Raw genomic sequence first — 18,546 nt, forward strand, 5'->3', positions numbered from 1 at the left:
CTCTCTGGGGAAAACCAGGCATGCCCTGCACGCATGTAACAGACCACAGGATCCTTGCATCACGTTTCCTCTACGGTCTTGTGGATGGAGTGGCAGGAGCACCAGGAATGTAAGGCCAGAGAGGAATTTCTGGGTTTGTCTCCCTCCTCCTCACCTCTTATTGCCCCTTCCCCCCACCCCAACTTCTTATATCATGCAAGAGCTCTTAAATCCAGGCTGGCCATTTAATTCATGAGTAAAAGGTCATTGTCTTTCTTTGCTAGTCAAAACCAATGATGGGAGAAGATAAGAGCCCTGTGCCAGCCCTGTGGAAGGAAAAGAGTTCAAGTCCATGTTCTACTTGGGAGAGTGGAATCTCAGTAGAACCAGGCTCACGCTGGTAAATTATCTGTAAGAAGAAAAATACCTTAATTGTACCTAGTAATTTAAAAAACATACTGTCATATAAATATGTCTTTTGTTTATGTTTTTAAAACATTCAATTTACTCACTTTTTTGGAAATAGTTATAGATTTGCATGGTTCAAAACTCAAAAGTACACAAAAAAGTATACAGTAAAAGGTCTCTCCATCACCCCATCCCACTATGTGCCCATTCCCACATGCAACCCCAGGAAATCACTAGTAACAGTTTTCTGTGTGTCTGATAGGAGTAAATGCTAAATAGATTTTTAGATTTTTGCTTTTGTTTAATATTGCTGTGCTTAGCTATTTTAATCGAGGATTTTTGTTTCTTAAAAGAAGAAGTGGAAGTCACGCCTCTTTCTCTGACTGCTCGAGCAGCTTGAACAGTTTAGGAAACCCCCAGGGGGTCGACAGCTTGCCCAGGTGCAGAGGTGGTGGGCTAACTAAGGCCCAGCAATGAGGAGGCGTGGTGGATGCTAAGATGCAAATCTGCCCGTACAAGTGCTAGTATGATCACAAGTTGGAGCCAAACTTCGACAATATGAACTCCAAACACGTTGAAACTCTGGTCAACCAGTTGGAAAGACCACTCTGAGAAATTCGAGAAGCAGGGAGTAGGGTGAGGCCAGGACGAAGGAGGAAGGCGTCTCCCTTAGGAAGTAACCTAATGGCACAACTAAAGAAATCAGAGTTGTGAGCGAGGAAGTTAGGCATAGGTGCTTGAGGCCTTTTGGAGTGCAGAGGATGTTGCATTTTGGGGATTTTTTATTTATTTCTGACGGACTTTATCTTGAGAGCTGAGCAAATGCTGAGGAGAAAATGGGGAACTCCAACCTGAAAAGAGTCTGAGAAGCAGGCCGAGGTCTGTGAGTGCATTTACCACATGGGATAGAGAAGCTAAAGCAGCTGGATCATTTTCATTTGCTCTGGAGTTGGTCATTCTTATGTTCAGGTGTTTATCCGTTCAGTTCATCCAGTAACAAGCACTTACTGCGCACTTACTCTTCTTTTCCAGGCTCAGGGGATACAGGGTTCTTCCTCTCACAAGCCAAGCATACCCTGCGAGGAGGGGAGGCCTACTGTAGACTGCGGGTAGGGCAGGACTCCTCGAGAAGGTTTGTGTGAAGTGAGACCTGATGACAGAAGTCTCCCTTGTGAAGAAGTGAGGGAAATGCTCCAGGGAGAGCAACGGCTGGTGCCAACGCTCTGAGGTGGCCTGGAGCCTGCTGCCATCTGAGGAACAAAATGGAGGCCAGCGTGACTGGCACGGAGTGAACGCGGGGAGGACAAAGCGAGATGAACCTGCAGAGACAGGCAGGCGCTGTTGAAGCACTTGACAAGTCCTGACGAGTTTAATCCTCAAAACAACTCTAGGAGGTGGTTAATATTACAAAACCATTGTAGAGATGAAGAAACTGAGGCACAGAGATGAAGCAACTTGCCTCAAATTACACATTAATTGGCAGACCTGGGCTCTGGCAGGCTCCAGGTCACGCGGGGTTTTCGGTAGAGGTGGGCAGGGTGTGATTTAAGTTTTAAAACGATCACTCTTTCACAGTTGCTCTTTTTTTTTAATTTTTTAATTTATTTCTCTCCCCTTCCCTCCCCCCTCCCCCCGCCGCAGTTGTCTGTTCTGTGTCTGTTTGCTGTGTCTTCTTCTTTGTCTGCTTCTGTTGTTGTCAGTGGCACAGGAATCTGTTTCTTTTTGTTGTGTCATCTTGCTGCGTCAGCTCTCCATGTGTGTGGTGCCATTACTGGGCAGGCTGCACTTTCTTTCGCACTGGGCAGCTCTCCTTACAGGGCGCACTCCTTGCGCGTGGGGCTCCCCTACGCGGGGGACACCCCTCCGTGGCACGACACTCCTTGCACGCATCAGCACTGCACGTAGGCCAGCTCCACACGGGTCAAGGAGGCCCGGGGTTTGAACTGCGGACCTCCCATGTGGTAGACGGACGCCCTAACCACTGGGCCAAGTCTGCTTCCACAGTTGCTCTTTAATGATTACTTAAGAGAGGTAATTGTTATTCTGAGGTTTTCTCACTATTCCCTTTGGCTCCAGTGACCTGACTGCTTTGTATGTGCTCACTTTTGATGATCTAAAGGAGAAAAAGCATTCTCTTCTCCAAACCCTTGTAAAACCACCAGTCACACAACTGGCACTTTACTACATGAAAATTGTGTGTACATGTCTACTTGGTGGCCAGCTTTTTGAAGGCAAGCATCTATTGTCCTGAAGATTCTACTGCCAAGCCTTTAGATTAGGAGGTACTCGACCGACACTTATTGTCGAAGGAAATGCAATCCAGAAACAAATTTCTGAGTGTTTGGGAGATGAGTGGGATAGGGTTTGTGCTAAAGGTTTCCGTCTAGTCTCCTTATTACTCCTTTTCACCCTGGGCCTCCTTCCTGACACAGAAGAAAAGAGGGATGCAAGTACTGGGAAAGGCCATCCCCATCTCAGGTTAAGCTCAGCAACTTTTGAACTGGTTCTGAACAGCCGAAATGGTGGCATTATCCTCACCAGCATCTTGCCAGCCTGCTCTCGTCAGACCCTGCTCAGTGAGGACCCAAGGACACAAAGAAAATATTCTGGTTCACCTCAGGCTCAGAAGAAGGCAGGGTTTCTCCTGTTAACAGACCTATCCGGTTAATCTTGACATTTTCTGCCATGCTTATTCTCAGCAAATCGCAGGCCTGGGATTCCAAACGGAACGTCATGAGGCACAGGGAGCAGGTTTTCAGGCCAGCTGGTTCTACCCCTTCTTAAGGCTGGGTACGAAGGCAGGAGTCGAGCGTGCAAGGCTTTGGCTGGCGGGTTGGACTGTCCCCTTGACATTCCGCACTCATTCCCACAACCTCCCCGCAGCTTGCCTGCCTTCCACACGCCTCTGGGCTCCGAGTTTTGTCCCTCCGCCTGGAAGACACGACCTTCCCCTCCCCCAAGGGCTCGTCTTATCCTTCCAGATCCTGAGCCCTTCCCCTGCTTGCCCCTCCCGCAGGCAGAGCCCGACACCCCTCCTTGGAGCCGACAGTACTTGGCCCCTTGTTTCCTCATCTCGCGTTCCATAATAACCGTCTGCTTGTGCCAAGGGATGTGTGCTTCCGAGGGCGCAGACTTCTCTTAGTCATTATTAAGTGTGCTCACATTTCAGTTTTAAATAGCATAAACAGGACTGTGTCTTTAGCCCTCTTCTTTCAAACCCACGGTTAAATGATGGGAGAGTTTAAGATAAATTGGCTATATGCCTTTTGCCCAGCACACCCGAGTCATATTTCCATTGTGCGGATGCCTCGACTTTACTCATTTCAACTAGAAGTCAACCCTGATTGAAAGTAAATCACTGATTGGTTGCTTCAGATCAATACAAGGGTATCACTGCTTTTATTTTTTTAACTTCTTATTTTGAAATGATTTCAAACTTGCAGGAAAGCTGCAGAAATAATACAAAAATAGTGCAGAGAACTCCAATATACCCCCTACCCAGATACCCAGATTTACCAATTTTTAACATTTTGCCAGGTTTGTTACATCATTCTTTATACCTACTATCTATCTATCTATCTATCTATCTATCTATCTATCTATCTATCTATCTACCTACCTACCTACCTACTATCTATCTGTCTCTATCATCATCTATTAGCTACCAGTTTTCTAAACCTTTGAGAGTAGGTTGCATACATCATGCTCTGCTACCACTTAACATTTCCACGTATATTTCCTAAGAAGGAGGACACACTATCGCTGTTTTTGATTGGCATCGTCTGCTCTGCGAGCTGGAGGTATGAAGTAATGCCACCAGGAGGGTCCGTTCATTCCCCTGCCAGGGTCAAAGTAGACGAGGGAACCACCCGGGGTTTAGAGCCAGAGGAGCTGGGTGTGGCTGCCCGGCAACGCTGTCATCAGCGTCAGCGTGGTGCTGGGTCTTTGCAGTCTGGGTGTCCTCTTGAGTCAAATGAGCACTGACTCATCTGTCCCTGGCTCGTTGTAAGGTTACCCTAGAAAAGTCTCTGTTTTTTTTTCACCCCCCCCCCCCCTTGCAACTTTTTGCTTGCTGTCTGCTCTCTGTGTCCATTCGCTGTATGCCCTTCTGTGTTTTTTTGCTTGCCTCCCTTTTTGTTGGGTCACCTTGCTGAGTCGACACTCCGTGGTTCTCGCCGGCTGGGTGGCACTCTGCAGCGCTTGCAGGCTGGCGGTTCTCTGCAGCGCGCGGACGAGCCTGCCTTCACAAGGAGGCCCCGGGACACGAACCCAGGGCCTCCCATGTGGTAGATGGGAGAACAGCTGATTGAGCCATAGCCCGAAATGTCTCTAAACTACCTGATCCGGAGCCTGGTCTTCGAGAGGCTCCCGAGAGGTAAGGCTGTCTTTGCCCACACTGAGCTTTAGTATTTTACATCTGAAAGTCCGTTGAATGCTCTCCTCCTAGTGCTGGGTTTTTTTTTTTTTTTTTAACAATATACTGAATTTTTTATTTTATTTTATTTATTTATTTATTTTTAAAGATTTATTTATTTATTTAATTTCCCCCCCTCCCCTGGTTGTCTGTTCTTGGTGTCTATTTGCTGCGTCTTGTTTCTTTGTTCGTTTCTGTTGTCGTCAGCGGCAGGGGAAGTGTGGGCGCGCGGCGCCATTCCTGGGCAGGCTGCTCTTTCTTTTCACGCTGGGCGGCTTTTCCTCACGGGCGCACTCCTTGCGCGTGGGGCTCCCCCACGCGGGGGACACCCTTGCGTGGCACGGCACTCCTTGTGCGCATCAGCGCTGCGCATGGCCAGCTCCACACGGGTCAAGGAGGCCCGGGGTTTGAACCGTGGACCTCCCATGTGGTAGACGGACGCCCTAACCACTGGGCCAAAGTCCGTTTCCCCTAGTGCTGGGTTTTATCCTCACAACCACACCCATCAGAGATAAGCATAATCATTACCTTTGTTTTCCAGATAAGGAGAGTGACAGGTAGAAATGCCTGAGTATATTTTGTCCCAAACGAGTTTCTCTGTCTTACTCTCTCCCAGGGCTGCTGTGACAAAGTGCCACCAACTGGGTGGCCTCAAACAACAGACATGCATTCCCTGGCGGTTGAGGAGGCCAGGTATCTGAAATCAGGGTGCTGAAATCAGGGTGTCAGCAGGGCCGTGCTCCCTCTGAAGGTTCTAGAGGTGGGCCCTTCCTTGCCCCTTGCGGCGTCTGGTGGCCCAGGCACTCCCTGAAAAGGGGCTCCAGTCTCTCCCTCCGTCCACCACCTGCTCATCTTCCCTGCCTGAGTCTCTTCTCCTCTCCTCCTCTAAGGACAACAGTCATTGGATTTAGGGCCTACCCCAATGCAGTGTGACCTCATCCTAACTGAGCACAGCTGCAAAGGCCCCATTTTCAAATCAGGTCACATTCTGAGATTGACGTGGACATGAATTTTTAAGGGACACCATTCAATGCGTAAGAACCTTCAACCCCATCCTCCCCGAATCAAAACGGCTGGTCCAGCAGAGGGAATATAGGTGAGGTCCCTGGAGCCGGGGTCAAACCAGTTCCTTCACATACTAGTTGTGCAACCTTGGGGAAGGATCTGTGTGCCTCGGTTTCCTCGTCTATAAGCTGGGGATGATAATAGCACCTACTGCACTGGGCTGGTAGGAAGACTCAGTGAGTTGATACATGCAACATGCTGATGGGTGCAGAGAAGGCCTCGCGTGTTCCTAAGAGTCACTGGGTGTTGGACGTCCCACCACCACCACTGGGCAGAACCTCACCCATTTCTGTTAGCTGGTGCCAACTCGATTGCCTTCTGGGAGAAGAGGAAGCAGAAATATGTGGAGTGGCCTGTAAGCTGTAAACTGGAGGCAAGGTGAGTACCCGAAAAGGTGAAGTGGCTGGAGGCCGGGAGAGGGCGGAAGTGGGTAGAGGTATTCCACTGAAAAATGTTTAAATAAAAGCACCAGGCAAGCGGATTCAGCTTGGCCCTGGTTTGTTCACGTGCTTTACCCGGAAGGCATTTTGTTGCTAACGATTCAGGCAGGCACAGAGGAATTCGTTGTGCACAAACACAACGGGTCCTTCCCTACGTACAATGAGGTCCTTGTTAAAGCCGATACAGGGGTAGGTAAACGAGAGCTTCCAGATCCAGAATACTCCCTGCATGCCCCAGGTGCGAGAGCACGGGGCTCCAGCCAAATCTTATCCTCAGCTGCACTAACGCAGAGTGGAACATGGCCAGGTACCGCACCTGGCAGAGAGAAGGATCTCTCTTGATAGTTGAGTTTCTCCACTCAGCCTCAAGCTGCGGAGATGAGACATTGGGAGGTTCTGCATTCTGCCAATTTAGATGGCTATCTGCGGGAGAGGACTCCACATGGTCCTATCAGGAACCACTTGAAAAGGCCTTGGTCTCCTACAACCTTAGTGTGAAGCTGCCTGTGTTTAGGACTCATGCACAAAGAGGCGGGGGTTGAACTCTGGCACATTCGAGCTGCTCACTGGAATCTCTGGAACCCACTGGAAGGACTGAATGACCATGGACATTTACCAAGATGGGCGAGACGAGCGGGGGCCAGGGGCGCGGCAGACGGGGCCCGGGCGGACCTTTGCGGTTTAAGACGTGATAGCTCATGTCCAAACGGTGGATGGAACACAGTAAAACAGAATTCAGGTAAGGATGCTTGCGAGTCTGGGTAGGGAAGCAGGGCACAAGCCTGCCACACACCTGCCCGGGTGGCCCTCAGATGGGCCTGGTCGCTGGCTCAGGTGTCAGGGCCAAGAGCGAGGGCCCGGGCTTCCGTGGAGAGCCAGGCTGGCTACCACCGGACATGGCTATATTCAACTTGAATTCATCGCCCCCCGCACAAGCTTATAACGGGAATCACTATGGAAACAGCATTCATGTCACAGAAATCTATTTTTTCACCAAAATTTTGTTTGAATAAAGCAATTTTGTTTAGATTTTGACGGCTTTTCACCTCTGAGGCAAGGCTTCTCTGATTTTAGAGCTCCGTCTAATTTAAGCCCCAGGCGCCCAGGGCAGCTTCGGGTCATCATAGATCGCGATTTTGAAAAAATATCACAAGCTTTCCAATGTAACACATTATAAGGCTAACTTCAAGGGGTTGTCATACAGGAAGATATACAGCTGGGCTGTCCGACTCAGCGCACAGGGTGCGGACGTGAACTCTACCAGACTAGTGGAGAGGATATGGGCTCGTCAGCGCTGCTTTAGGACTGCCCTCCTGGCCAGACTTCACTTCTGGTCTGGGAGCATCATTTCACTGCTGGCTCAAGTGCGTCCCTATTTTACAGGTCCTGTTGTCTAGGGCAATTATATTTAGATATTATATTTAATTTTTAATTAATTTTTTATTTTTTTGTCTTTATTCATTTTTTAAATATTACATTCAAAAAATATGAGGTCCCCATATACCCCCCACCCCCCTCACCCCACTACTCCCCCCACAGCAACATTCTCCTCCATCATCATGAGACATCCATTGCATTTGGTGAATACATCTCTGAGCACTGCTGCACCTCATGGTCAATGGTCCACACCATAGCCCACACTCTCCCATGTTCCATCCAGTGGGCCATGGGAGGACACACAATGTCCGGTAATTGTCCCTGCAGCACCACCCAGGACAACTCCAAGTCCCGAAAACGTCTCCACATCTCATCTCTTCCTCCCATTCCCCACACCCAGCAGCCACCATGGCCACTTTCTCCACACCAGTGCCACATTTTCTTCGATTACTTATCACAATAGTTCATGAACAGAATATCAGTAAGTCCACTCTCATCCATACTCTATTCCTCCATCCAGTGGACCTTGGATTGGTGTGTCCATTCCACATCCATGTCAAGAGGGGGCTTAAGATATTATATTTATAAACATAGTCTAAATTCGCAGCCACAGGCAGGCAGAAAGGTCGGCTCCCCTATCACTTATCTTTACTCAGAGATAAATTATTCAAGATATCTCTATATATCTTCACATATATATAAACTCAAAGATAATAGCTATATCATTTCTATCTCTATCTTTACTTAACTTCTCATTCCCTAAGTTATAATGTCTCGATCCGGGTACGTTTCCAATATATAGGGTAAAAAAAACCCCACAAAAACCCAAACCGTTTACGTTTGGGAATGTGTGGGGATGGCGTGCTAACCGGGTTAACCCCCACGCCCGGGGGTTTTCTCTCACCCCACCCGGAGCTGTCGGGCTCATCGCCTCCGTTTTCTCTTTCGGCAGTGGTGGCTAGCTGACTTTGGGCCCTGGGACCGGGCCGCGGATCACGTTCCTGCGAAACCGACCCAGACCGCTCCCGCCCCGCCGGCCCGGCCCCACGCAATCCGCGCCTCCGGCCCCACTCCTCCTCTCGGCTGCCGGCGGGCTCTAGGACCGCGCGGGCAGCGGAGCTCAGGAGGCGGTGCTACTCGCGACCCCGCCCCCGGCCCCTCGCGGGCGGGGCGGCCCCCGGCGGGTGGGCGGGCCGCGCGCGCGGGGGGAGGGGGCGCGCGCGGCGGGGGTCGCGGGGCGCGCGGGAGAGGGCGGTGCCGCTGGGCCGCGCGGCTGCGGACGGCCGGGCATTAGGGCCGCGGCGGAGCCGCCGGCCGGGCGCGCGGGGCGGGGTGCGCGGCGGCGGCTGCGCGGGCGGGCGCGCGGGCCGGAGGCGGCGGCGGCGGCGGCGGCTCCCTGCGCGGGGAGGAGCCGGGCCGGAGGCGAGGCCGGGAGCCCGAGCGGCGGCGGCGGCGGCCGAGCGGCGGCACACGGGGCTCGGGCCCGCCCGGGCTGCGGCGAGAGCGAGCGCCGGGCTGCCTCCTCCCGCGCCCGCCGCCGCTGTGACTGGGTGGAAGATGGCGCTGGGCGGATGGAAATCCTAATGACAGTCTCCAAATTCGCCTCCATCTGTACCATGGTAGGTGCGGCGCGCGGCGCGGGGGCGGCCCGCGGGGCCTAGCGCGGCGGCCGGGCGGGGTGGACGCGGGCCGGCCGCGGCGTGTGGGCGGCCCCGGGCGTTCGCCCCCGGCCGGCGTGCGAGGCTCGTGCCCGGGGCCGGCGGGAGTTCGGGGGGGACGAGGGTGCGGGGCGCGGACCCCGGGGCGGCGGGGGGACGCGGCGCCAACGGCTGGGTCTCCATTTTGGAGGGGCCGCGCGCCGGGCGGGAGCGGCCGCGGGCTGGGGCGGGGGTCCGCGGGACGGAGGGTCCGGCCGGGGCTGGGCAGCGGCCCGCGTCCCTGCCGGCGCGGAGGACGGAAGTCGGGCGCAGATTTCCTCCCTGCGCGCGACCTGGAGTCCCCCCGGCCGACGCTGAGGGGGCAGGGGGTGTGTGTGAGGGTGGAAAGTTTAAATAAGTGCCGCGGGGATTTTCTCCATTTTCGACTCTAGCCGAGAGCGCCGAGCCCTCCCGCTGCCGGCCGCGGGTCCAGGTGGCAGTCTCGTCCCCGGGAACGCACAGGAGCCTTCGCGTCCCTGTCATTTGTTTACTCTCATACACCAGGCACGTCTGTGTGTGGTTTCAAGTATTTCTGTGCAGAGACTTGACCGCAAGGGTGATTGCATTTGTTTTATTAGGGGTTTTAAAGAGACTTTAAGGGAACACTGGTCATGTCCTTTGAATGGCCCGAATTGAGCAAAAGATGGGCGCGTTTAAAACTTGGTGTTTTTGTGTTTGACCGCAAGGACCACGGTTTTCCACACAATGGGGCAGAACTTCTTTGATTAGCTCCTTATACCATGTAGGGATCATAATTACGAGTCATTCCGGAAAAAAGTTATTCTTCGCAAAGTGGGCCTAGTGCTTATACTATTGAAGATTTCTGAAATCTTTCCTTCTGTTTCAAGTCTCGCTAGCTTTTTTTTTTTTTTTAATGCGCCTGATTGCGTGTAGGAGATCCCTGAGCAATCCTCGAATCCTAAGATGGTCAGTTTTGTGTGTTTTGCTTTAAGGAGTGGAGAATCAGGTCGGAAAGATGCTTTAAAGGCAGCTTCTAGACACACTCCTGCACACTGAGGAACAGTATAAAAAATGACCGAAATCAGGCGAGTTTAAAATGAAAATCTACAGCATTAACGAAATCATATTAAAGAATGAATCCTTGAAGAGCTCATTTCCCCAAGTGGATGTTTGTTCTTTCTCACCATGTACCATTTCGGAAAGCATTGGTATTAAAGGACTACATTAAAGCGACTTTTGCAGATCGTTTGGGTTAATTATTTTTAGATATGCCAGATATTGTCTTACTCAGTTTCAAAAGGAAGGTGATAATTAAATCTCTTAAAGTGGTAACTTTGCAGGATTGCTGAGCTCTGCAGGTCATAGTTCATTGGCAGAGTCTAGGGTTCAAGGGAGTTTGTGGTGAGTTTCTCCATACTGACTAGTCATTCATTCATTCACTCACTCAGGAAGGGAATGACTTTGGCACCTGCTGAGAGTAAGGCACTGTGCTGAGTGCTGGGGCTGCAGCCGTGGGCAGAGCTCCTCCCCTGATGGTGTGTATTTTCCAGTGGAGGGAGGCAAAACATATTCATTACAGTATATGCTGTAGTCAGATTAGGAAGTGAGGCCCAGAGATTTGCCAGGATCTACAGTGAGTAAATGGCATTCTCATCTCAGGAATGTCGGGCTCCGTAGCCCTTTCTAGGGCTTCCCCCCCCCCCCAGGGCCATTAATTGCATTGGCATGTGTGTATTGTTGGCCAATAGGAGACATCCACATGTGGCCCAATGAGGTTGTTCCAAAGGTAGTATTAAAATTGGTTGGGTCCATATCCATATCTGATGTGCTCCCAAAATAGTGCTAACTATTTTGAAGTAATTTGCAATCTTATTCTTTAAACTAAACTGTGCGCATTCTTCTGGGAAATACAAAATTGACAAAGGAGTAGAGACGTTTTCCTCTGTGCCTTTGTTTTGAGGCCTTAGGGGAAGGGTTATCATTTATTTCTCTATCCCTAGTACCCAGGTCAGTTTGATCTGGAGCACTAACCTCTGCAGACAGTAAAACGATTTCCCAGAGTCCTTCCTTTCTCCTATCCAGACCTGGGGAAAGGGAGTTTGGTTAAGTACCCATGCGATGGGGGGTGCGGGGTATATGTGGAGCCCCTAGAGACGTAAGGAGGGTGATTCTTCTTGGATGATCAGCTGCTGTGAAAGTATTAAGATGAATTGGAATTGTATTCTAAAATAACAAAGTCTATATGATTGTTTCAGTTGTCAAAATAAGGTCCCTGGGCAAACCTGTCATCCCTAAATTGGGTTAACTGTTAAAACAAATCTCAGTTATGTCTTATTGTAGGTCACTGTCCTGTGTTTCCATGTGAAAATTAGTAAAATTTGTTTTTCTGAAGTTAATATTAAAGCCTGACCCAAAGCAGTGATTTTATTTTGATTGCAATGAATTTGCAATGCTATTTCTAGAAATGCCCCTACTTTTTAAAAAATTTGTCCACGAAATAATACATTTTCATTATCATGGGGTGTTTCTTTTGCCTATGAAATAGCTTCAGACTTAAGGACCTGGCACAGGGTAACTACATAATATTTAATATTATACCAAATAATATTGTAATCATGGGGAAGAAATGGTAGCCATTGGTAGAAATAGCTTTATTCTAATCTTAGGCACATGTTCAGTAATTAATATAAGGCCATTGGAATCTGAAACTTTTAATATACTTAAAAAGTAATCATTTCAAATACCATATGGAATTCTATAAAGGTTATGGTCTTATGTTATATGATAATCCTTTGCTTCCTTCTGGTAGCTTTCTCTCCCATCCCTCACCTTTGACTCATCTTTTTTTTTTTTTCCTTCAACTTTTTATTTTGAAACTTATAGGACAGTTGTAAAAATAATACAAAATCCATACAGAGAGCTCCAACATATCCCCCACCTCTATACCCCATCACCAATTTTAACATTTTGCCACATTTGCTGTATCATTTTATTTATCTTTCCATCCTGTCTGTATGAAGAGTTTGAGAGTAGACTGTATGCATCATTCTTCTTGGACATATAATACTTCCATGTACATTTCCTATGATCAAGGGTATTGACTCATATATAACCACCTTAAGTGCATTTATCAAGTTCAAAACGTTTAACATTGGTGTAAAGCTTAGTCTGTGTTCCAGTTTTTTTCATATGTTCCGATAATGTCATTTTGAGCCTTTTCTCCTCCATTATTAGATCCTATCCAGGACTGTGTATTGCATTTAATTGTCATCTCTTTAGTTGCTCTTAGGCTAATCTTTTTATAATACATCTCAAGGCTGGTTAATTATCTACCCTATTTGACCTTCCATGTCAGCCAATTTCACATAGACTTTATCACATCTTGTCTTAACTTGATTCTAGACTTTTGACCAAGTCACCAGAGATTACGTCCACCTCTTTTGTCACCGAGTTCCTTTTCTTCCTGCCTTTAAAGCCTTATTTTTTCTAGCTCTCCTGAAACTTTTACTGTCTCAGGAAAGATTATTTAATCGTTTGTGTACTTTGTGTAATTATTTTCTAAAACCTTAAATTTTTCAGGTTTAAATAATATAGTTTTGTCTCGGTTTCTCTTTCAGTAGCTGTATTTCAGAAACTTAATATAGTGTTTTATTATGTATTCTGCAGTATAGTAAATTAAAAGAACATTTGAACCAGAGGGTAAATTCTCATCTAGGCTTGACATTTAGGTCAGCAGGTATGTAAAAGTCTCATAAAACTTGCTGATGGGAGCCAGTGTGGCTCAGTGGTTTGTGTGCTAGCATCCTACATATGCGGTCCCAGGTTCAATCCCAGATTCTGGTACCTCAAAAAAAATAACAAACAAAAAAAACCAAACTTTCTGAGCATTGATTTTTCTCATCTGTATGTTAAAGGAATTGGACTAAACAATCTTCAATTAAAATACTCCTCTTAGGTTTGTTTCCTTCTAGACCAAAAATTCTGTATTCTCTGATCCTTTGAAAGTTTGTGATTATTGATATCATCATCATCAGAGCTTCTAATTATGTCTCAGATATTATATGGAGCATGAAATTAGACATAATTATATATTAATTATGCCTAGTTTCTCTGTTTTTTTAATGTGATAGAATTTGTGGAAAATTACAGTCTACATACAGTTGTCTTCCTTTAAAAGCATTTATTCATTAACAGGCTAATCCACATTGTTATTTGTTTTTGATGCTTTTTCTATGCCAGTATCATTGAAAAAATCTTGAGATCGCACATTTATTTCCCTAGCTGTGAGTATAACCATGAGCAGGTTCGTCTCTGCAGCATGGGGTCTCGTCTGTGAAGTGGTGAAGATGACTCTTTCATAGGGCTGTAGAGTAGTACCCGGCCCGTGCTAGTCACCCTGTAAGTGTTGGCTGATATTATTACTTATCTAAATGATTTCTGCCCCTTGGTATGGTGAGATGTATTCACAGGCACTATTCATTTACCTGTCAGATCAACAAATACTACTACTGGAAGTGGAATTAGTTTTATGAAATATAAGTATTTTTTTATAATACTTATATTTAATTTTCACCTTAAGAAACATTGGTTTATTAAGTTATGCCTCAGAAGGCACATGTTTATTTTGAAAATAAAAGTAAATTATAATTATAAATTAAATTGTATTACAAACTAAGAATGTAGATTATCTTTCCCTTTTTTAACTAGTTTGTAGAAGGAAATTTTATTCCTTTTGTCTGGGAACAAAAATGACTGGTCTAATTTGTGACATTCTTAGAGGTATCTTCTAAGTTTAGATAAATTGGGAAAACTACTTTTAGTAGAAAAATCTTATCTTATACTAAACAATGTGCGCAACTTTACGCCAAGGAGTGTGTTTTGAAAGTCAGCTTAGGGAAACGGACTTGGCCCAATGGTTAGGGCATCTGTCTACCACATGGGAGGTCCGTGGTTCACACCCCGGGCCTGCTTGACCCACGTGGAGCTGGCCCACGCGCAGTGCTGATGCGCGCAAGGAGTGCTGCCCCACGCAGGCGTGTCCCCCGCGTAGGGGAGCCCCATGTGCAAGGAGTGCACCTGTAAGGAGAGCCACCCAGCGCGAAAGAAAGTGCAGCCTGACCAGGAATGGCGCCGCCCACACTTCCCCTGCGGTTGAGAAGGCAGAAGTGGACAAAGAAACAAGACGCAGCAAATAGACACAGAGAACAGACAATGGGGGGTGGGGATTAAATAAATAAATCTTTAAAAAAAAAAAAAAAGAAAGAAAGAAAGTCAGCTTAGACTTGTTACTCTCCAGTTTTGCCTGAGTATGTTCTGGAATGGTGTGTGACGGTTCTCAGTGAACACCGGGCCATTAGTTGTGGAATTCCCTTAGCCCCACCTTTTGGTGGAATAACATCTCTTGTTGCCCTGCAGTATAATTAGCCAGCTAGCTTTTAGACACCCTAAAACCTGCGCTCTGCTTTCTCCTGTGCCTGGAGAGGATTAGGTAAATATCAGTAAAGTACTTGAAGGTGCTGGAAGTGTAAATGCTAGCTATTATGAAGAGTGTGGGTGCTGAGTTGAAAACTCTGTGAGTATCCAGTATTGTTGGAAATAGCTGTATATTAAGAATGTGATATTTAAAAATCCTTTGTACAGCATTTGTATTAGGAGGAGGTGAGAGAGGCCGTATCTATAAATAATTTGTTTTGGAAGGAAAACGATCGTCTTTGCCTTCTTTCACAAAAGTACTCAATGAAGAAGAATTTTTTAAATGCCAAATGTGACTAGAGTTGTGTAACATGCAAGGTGCTTGCCTGGAAGGGGGCGGCGGAGGTGCCACTCCGGCCCCCCACTCACAGGCTTGGGCTCTGCTGGCGCTGATTTCCCACCAGCCTTGTCTGAAAATTGTGGCACATCTGAAGAGGGGACGTAAGCTTGCTTAGGAGCTCCATCTGTAGGAACCCCGTGTCTGAGGTTACATATAATAAAAATTGATGTCCAACTTAAAAGCAGTGGAAGCTGCTTTCAGTGGTGAACTGACAGGTGTCCTCATCGGACTCTTTCACAGGTGCCCACCTGCCTGTGAGTGGTTCTGGAATTCAGGCTGTTAGGGGAGTGCGGGTACTGTCGCCTTCAATTTTATTTTAGGGACCTGATCACCTTCTGCCTTGATAGTGATCGAATGTTTTTCATGGGGGCAGGGAGGAGGATTTTTTTTTTTCTTCAAAGCTAACAGTGGCTTCTCCCCCCTCTTGGTAGAGAATGCCGTTTCTTCAGTGGGTACTCTCAGGAGGTGTTAGTGGAGACCTGTGTCGGGTCAGGGAGTGTGCTGGGTTCTGGGAATGCAGAGATAACCCAGATAAGCCCATTTGGCGTGCCCTGAATGGGTTACAGTGGTGTGAGACAGTGCTCCTCTTGGCCCCTGGACAGCCAGGTGGTACTGTGTAGGCAGGAGCACATGCTCTGTGTTGTCATATAGGCTGGGGCAGAAAAAGGCTAGGCACCAGCTCTGTTTTCCCTAGTGTAGGGAAGGATAACATACACACGTGAGTGTGAGGAAGCAGTGGTAGGTCCACATAGAGGAGAACGTGGTTCTTTTTCCTGGGAGAGTGGAGGGCTGCAGAAAGAAGCTGCATAGAAGGGGCATGAGCCTTGAACAAGGAGTGGTCATTTATTGTGTGGCTAGGAAGAGATGGGATTCTGGATGTGAGTAAAGGTAGAGGACCATGGAAAATGCTGCTTTCAGGATCTGCAGGTGGTTTGGCATTGAAGGGGTCTTGGAAGAAATACAGTGGGAGAGTTAGAAGGGGCCAGACCAAATATACCAAGAGTTTACCAGCCATAGACTCACTGAAATAATCATTGAAGTGTGTACTTAGTCCAAGGAAATATAAGTCCAGAGGAAAAGTGTGGGAATATAAGAAACATGGATGGGCACAGGACTTGATTTTTAAAAAGTCAGTAAACTTAATTATTATATTCATTGTTAAAAAATAACTTCTTTTTTTTTGAAAGCTAAGACAATAATAACCAGATGGGGAGGGGTGGAAGGACTATTCAGTGGATAGTTCAGATCTCTAAAGGATCTTGTTCTTGTTCAGGAGCAAAAAGAAAAAGAAAATTTAAAGTTATAAAGGCATGTTAAAAATTAAGGGTAAATACACATTCACACACACAGTGGATTTTTTTGCTTCCAAACTAGCAGAACTTTAAACTTTTATCACTGAGACGTTGAAGGCTGGAAAAAAGGAAGAATAAGACACACAAAGAATCTAATAGAAGACCAAAATAGAAGAAATAAGCTCTAGTTCCTTCATTACAATAAATCTAAGTGGATTAAACTCATCTATATCATGTTAAAAGAAGGTTGTCAGATTGGATAAAAAACAACGCTGCTTAACAGGAAACCTATGTAAAACAAATGGGTAAGTCTGTAAAACAATAATGCTATACTGTTATCACACCTGAAAAAGCTACCATATATAGGTTCCTTTTTGATATATTTTAACATACTTCAAAATCCTCATCTTTTTTTGGCTATTCTCATCCTCTTGTATCTGTGATCTTAAAGATCCCTTCAGAGTTAGGAAAGATTAGGCCCTATTGGTCCCATTTTTACGGAATGTGAAAACAAGCTTAAAGTCATCCCTTTGTATCCTTAGGATGAGGTCCAGATTTCTTGACTCCAAATTGTTTTCTCTATCAACAAGCCTATATGTTGCAGTTTTGATGGCTGGGACAAAATAATTGTTCTTTCTTCTATGAAAAAGAACTTGGGATTTTTTTTTTACCACTAACTTACTAGCGTGTGTATGTAGTGTTCCATATCACGTACTTCCTAATTATTTGTGCTTAGGTGTACCTCTTAGCTGATTTCAGTTATGAAATGGAATAGTAATTGCCTTACAGGGTTGTAGAGATCAAATAAGATGATACTTGTGAAAGTCCTTTGTACTATTCAAATAAAGTGAAGTCACTGTTGTGTGGTCACTATTGATAAGACCCTGCCCTCATAAGGGAAGATATCTTGGATTGTGGGAGTTACAGCGGGACTCACAAGTTACCTTTGACAAAGCTAGCCAGGTCAGAATTTGCAAATCAGTGTTTTAATGGTCCTGGTCTCATCAGGGTGCTCAGGTAATCCATGAAGCCACAAAGTGTTGGATCACCCTTAAGAAAACACAGCTTTTCAATGTGTTAGGAATTTATGTTTCATAAAGCTTTTTTCTTATTTTCTAATAAGGCATCTGTGGACTTGATTTTCTTCTTGACATACAGTACTTTTGCTAAATGCTGTAAGGGAACAGTTACTTTCCAATGTCCACAAACTTTCTGTAATTCCCTTTTAGTAACATTTTTTTTTTTTAAAGGACTGAAATTGTAGTGAATAATGAGTGTTACTTTCCACAGTATTGGCCTACCTGGGCTTTTAAGGGATCCCTGAAAAGAATTTTAGTAATTCTAATTTCAAGTTAGGGTCCTAGAAAAAGCCCATCCTGGGCACCGATATGTTTACCGTGAATGGCAGTAATCTGCTATTAATTCATAAAATGAAAGCATTCTTGTTCTCTGAAATGGAAAACATGTTTATAGTTTGGCTTCCTGTAGATGAACATTTATTATGCTTTGTATGTGATTATCTCAGTCTAAAAATATGGCCATTATAACTTTGAAGAACTGATTCTCATCTTTTTTTCTAGAATATTGTTCCATAATTTGCTGATGTTGGCAAGATTCCCTGGTGTTGAATTTGCTTTAAATTAAACACCTACTAATAAGTAGGACGCCTAAGGTGGTACCTTGAGGGGAGCAACTGGCACTTTGAAGTTTGCACAAGAAGATGTGTTTTGACAATAGTTCTCTTTTCTACAGAAACAGGATACAGTGTTTGGGTTGCAGAAGTGGTGGGCTTGGGTGGGTTCCCTTTGGTTCATTGAGTAATGAGCAGGTGAGGACTAGAAATCACGTGTTTCTACCCTTGGTTATTTGGTGGGCTTAAGAGTGAAACTCTGATGATTCCCCAGGCCGCTTATTTAAAGGTGAGCAAAGTTTGAACAATTTTGAAATATCAGAGGTGCAAAATTGGTTATAATTGATCAAAATCAAAACTAAAAATACTCTGGGTTGATTCTGCTGGCAGTTATTACGTTTTGTGTGTGTGTGTCTTGTTGTTAATTGAGAATGTTTCTTTAAAAGGGTTGTTTACATTTAAAAAATAGTC

The 18,546-nt window shown here is 46.3% G+C and overlaps 1 protein-coding gene across 1 annotated transcript in view; it reads left to right on the plus strand.

Annotated features, from left to right (window-relative positions):
* Positions 1-9,107: 9,107 nt before the first annotated feature.
* The window catches only part of USP12 (ubiquitin specific peptidase 12), an 81,567-nt gene continuing 72,128 nt past the window's right edge, over positions 9,108-18,546 (plus strand). Inside the window, exon 1 of the mRNA XM_058277030.2 lies at positions 9,108-9,302. Within this exon, the coding sequence (XP_058133013.1) occupies positions 9,255-9,302 (48 nt within the window). The 5' untranslated portion in view covers positions 9,108-9,254. The remainder of the gene's footprint in view (positions 9,303-18,546) is intronic.

Source organism: Dasypus novemcinctus, chromosome 15, assembly GCF_030445035.2.
Source record: "Dasypus novemcinctus isolate mDasNov1 chromosome 15, mDasNov1.1.hap2, whole genome shotgun sequence".
In the NCBI taxonomy this organism is placed as follows: domain Eukaryota; kingdom Metazoa; phylum Chordata; class Mammalia; order Cingulata; family Dasypodidae; genus Dasypus; species Dasypus novemcinctus.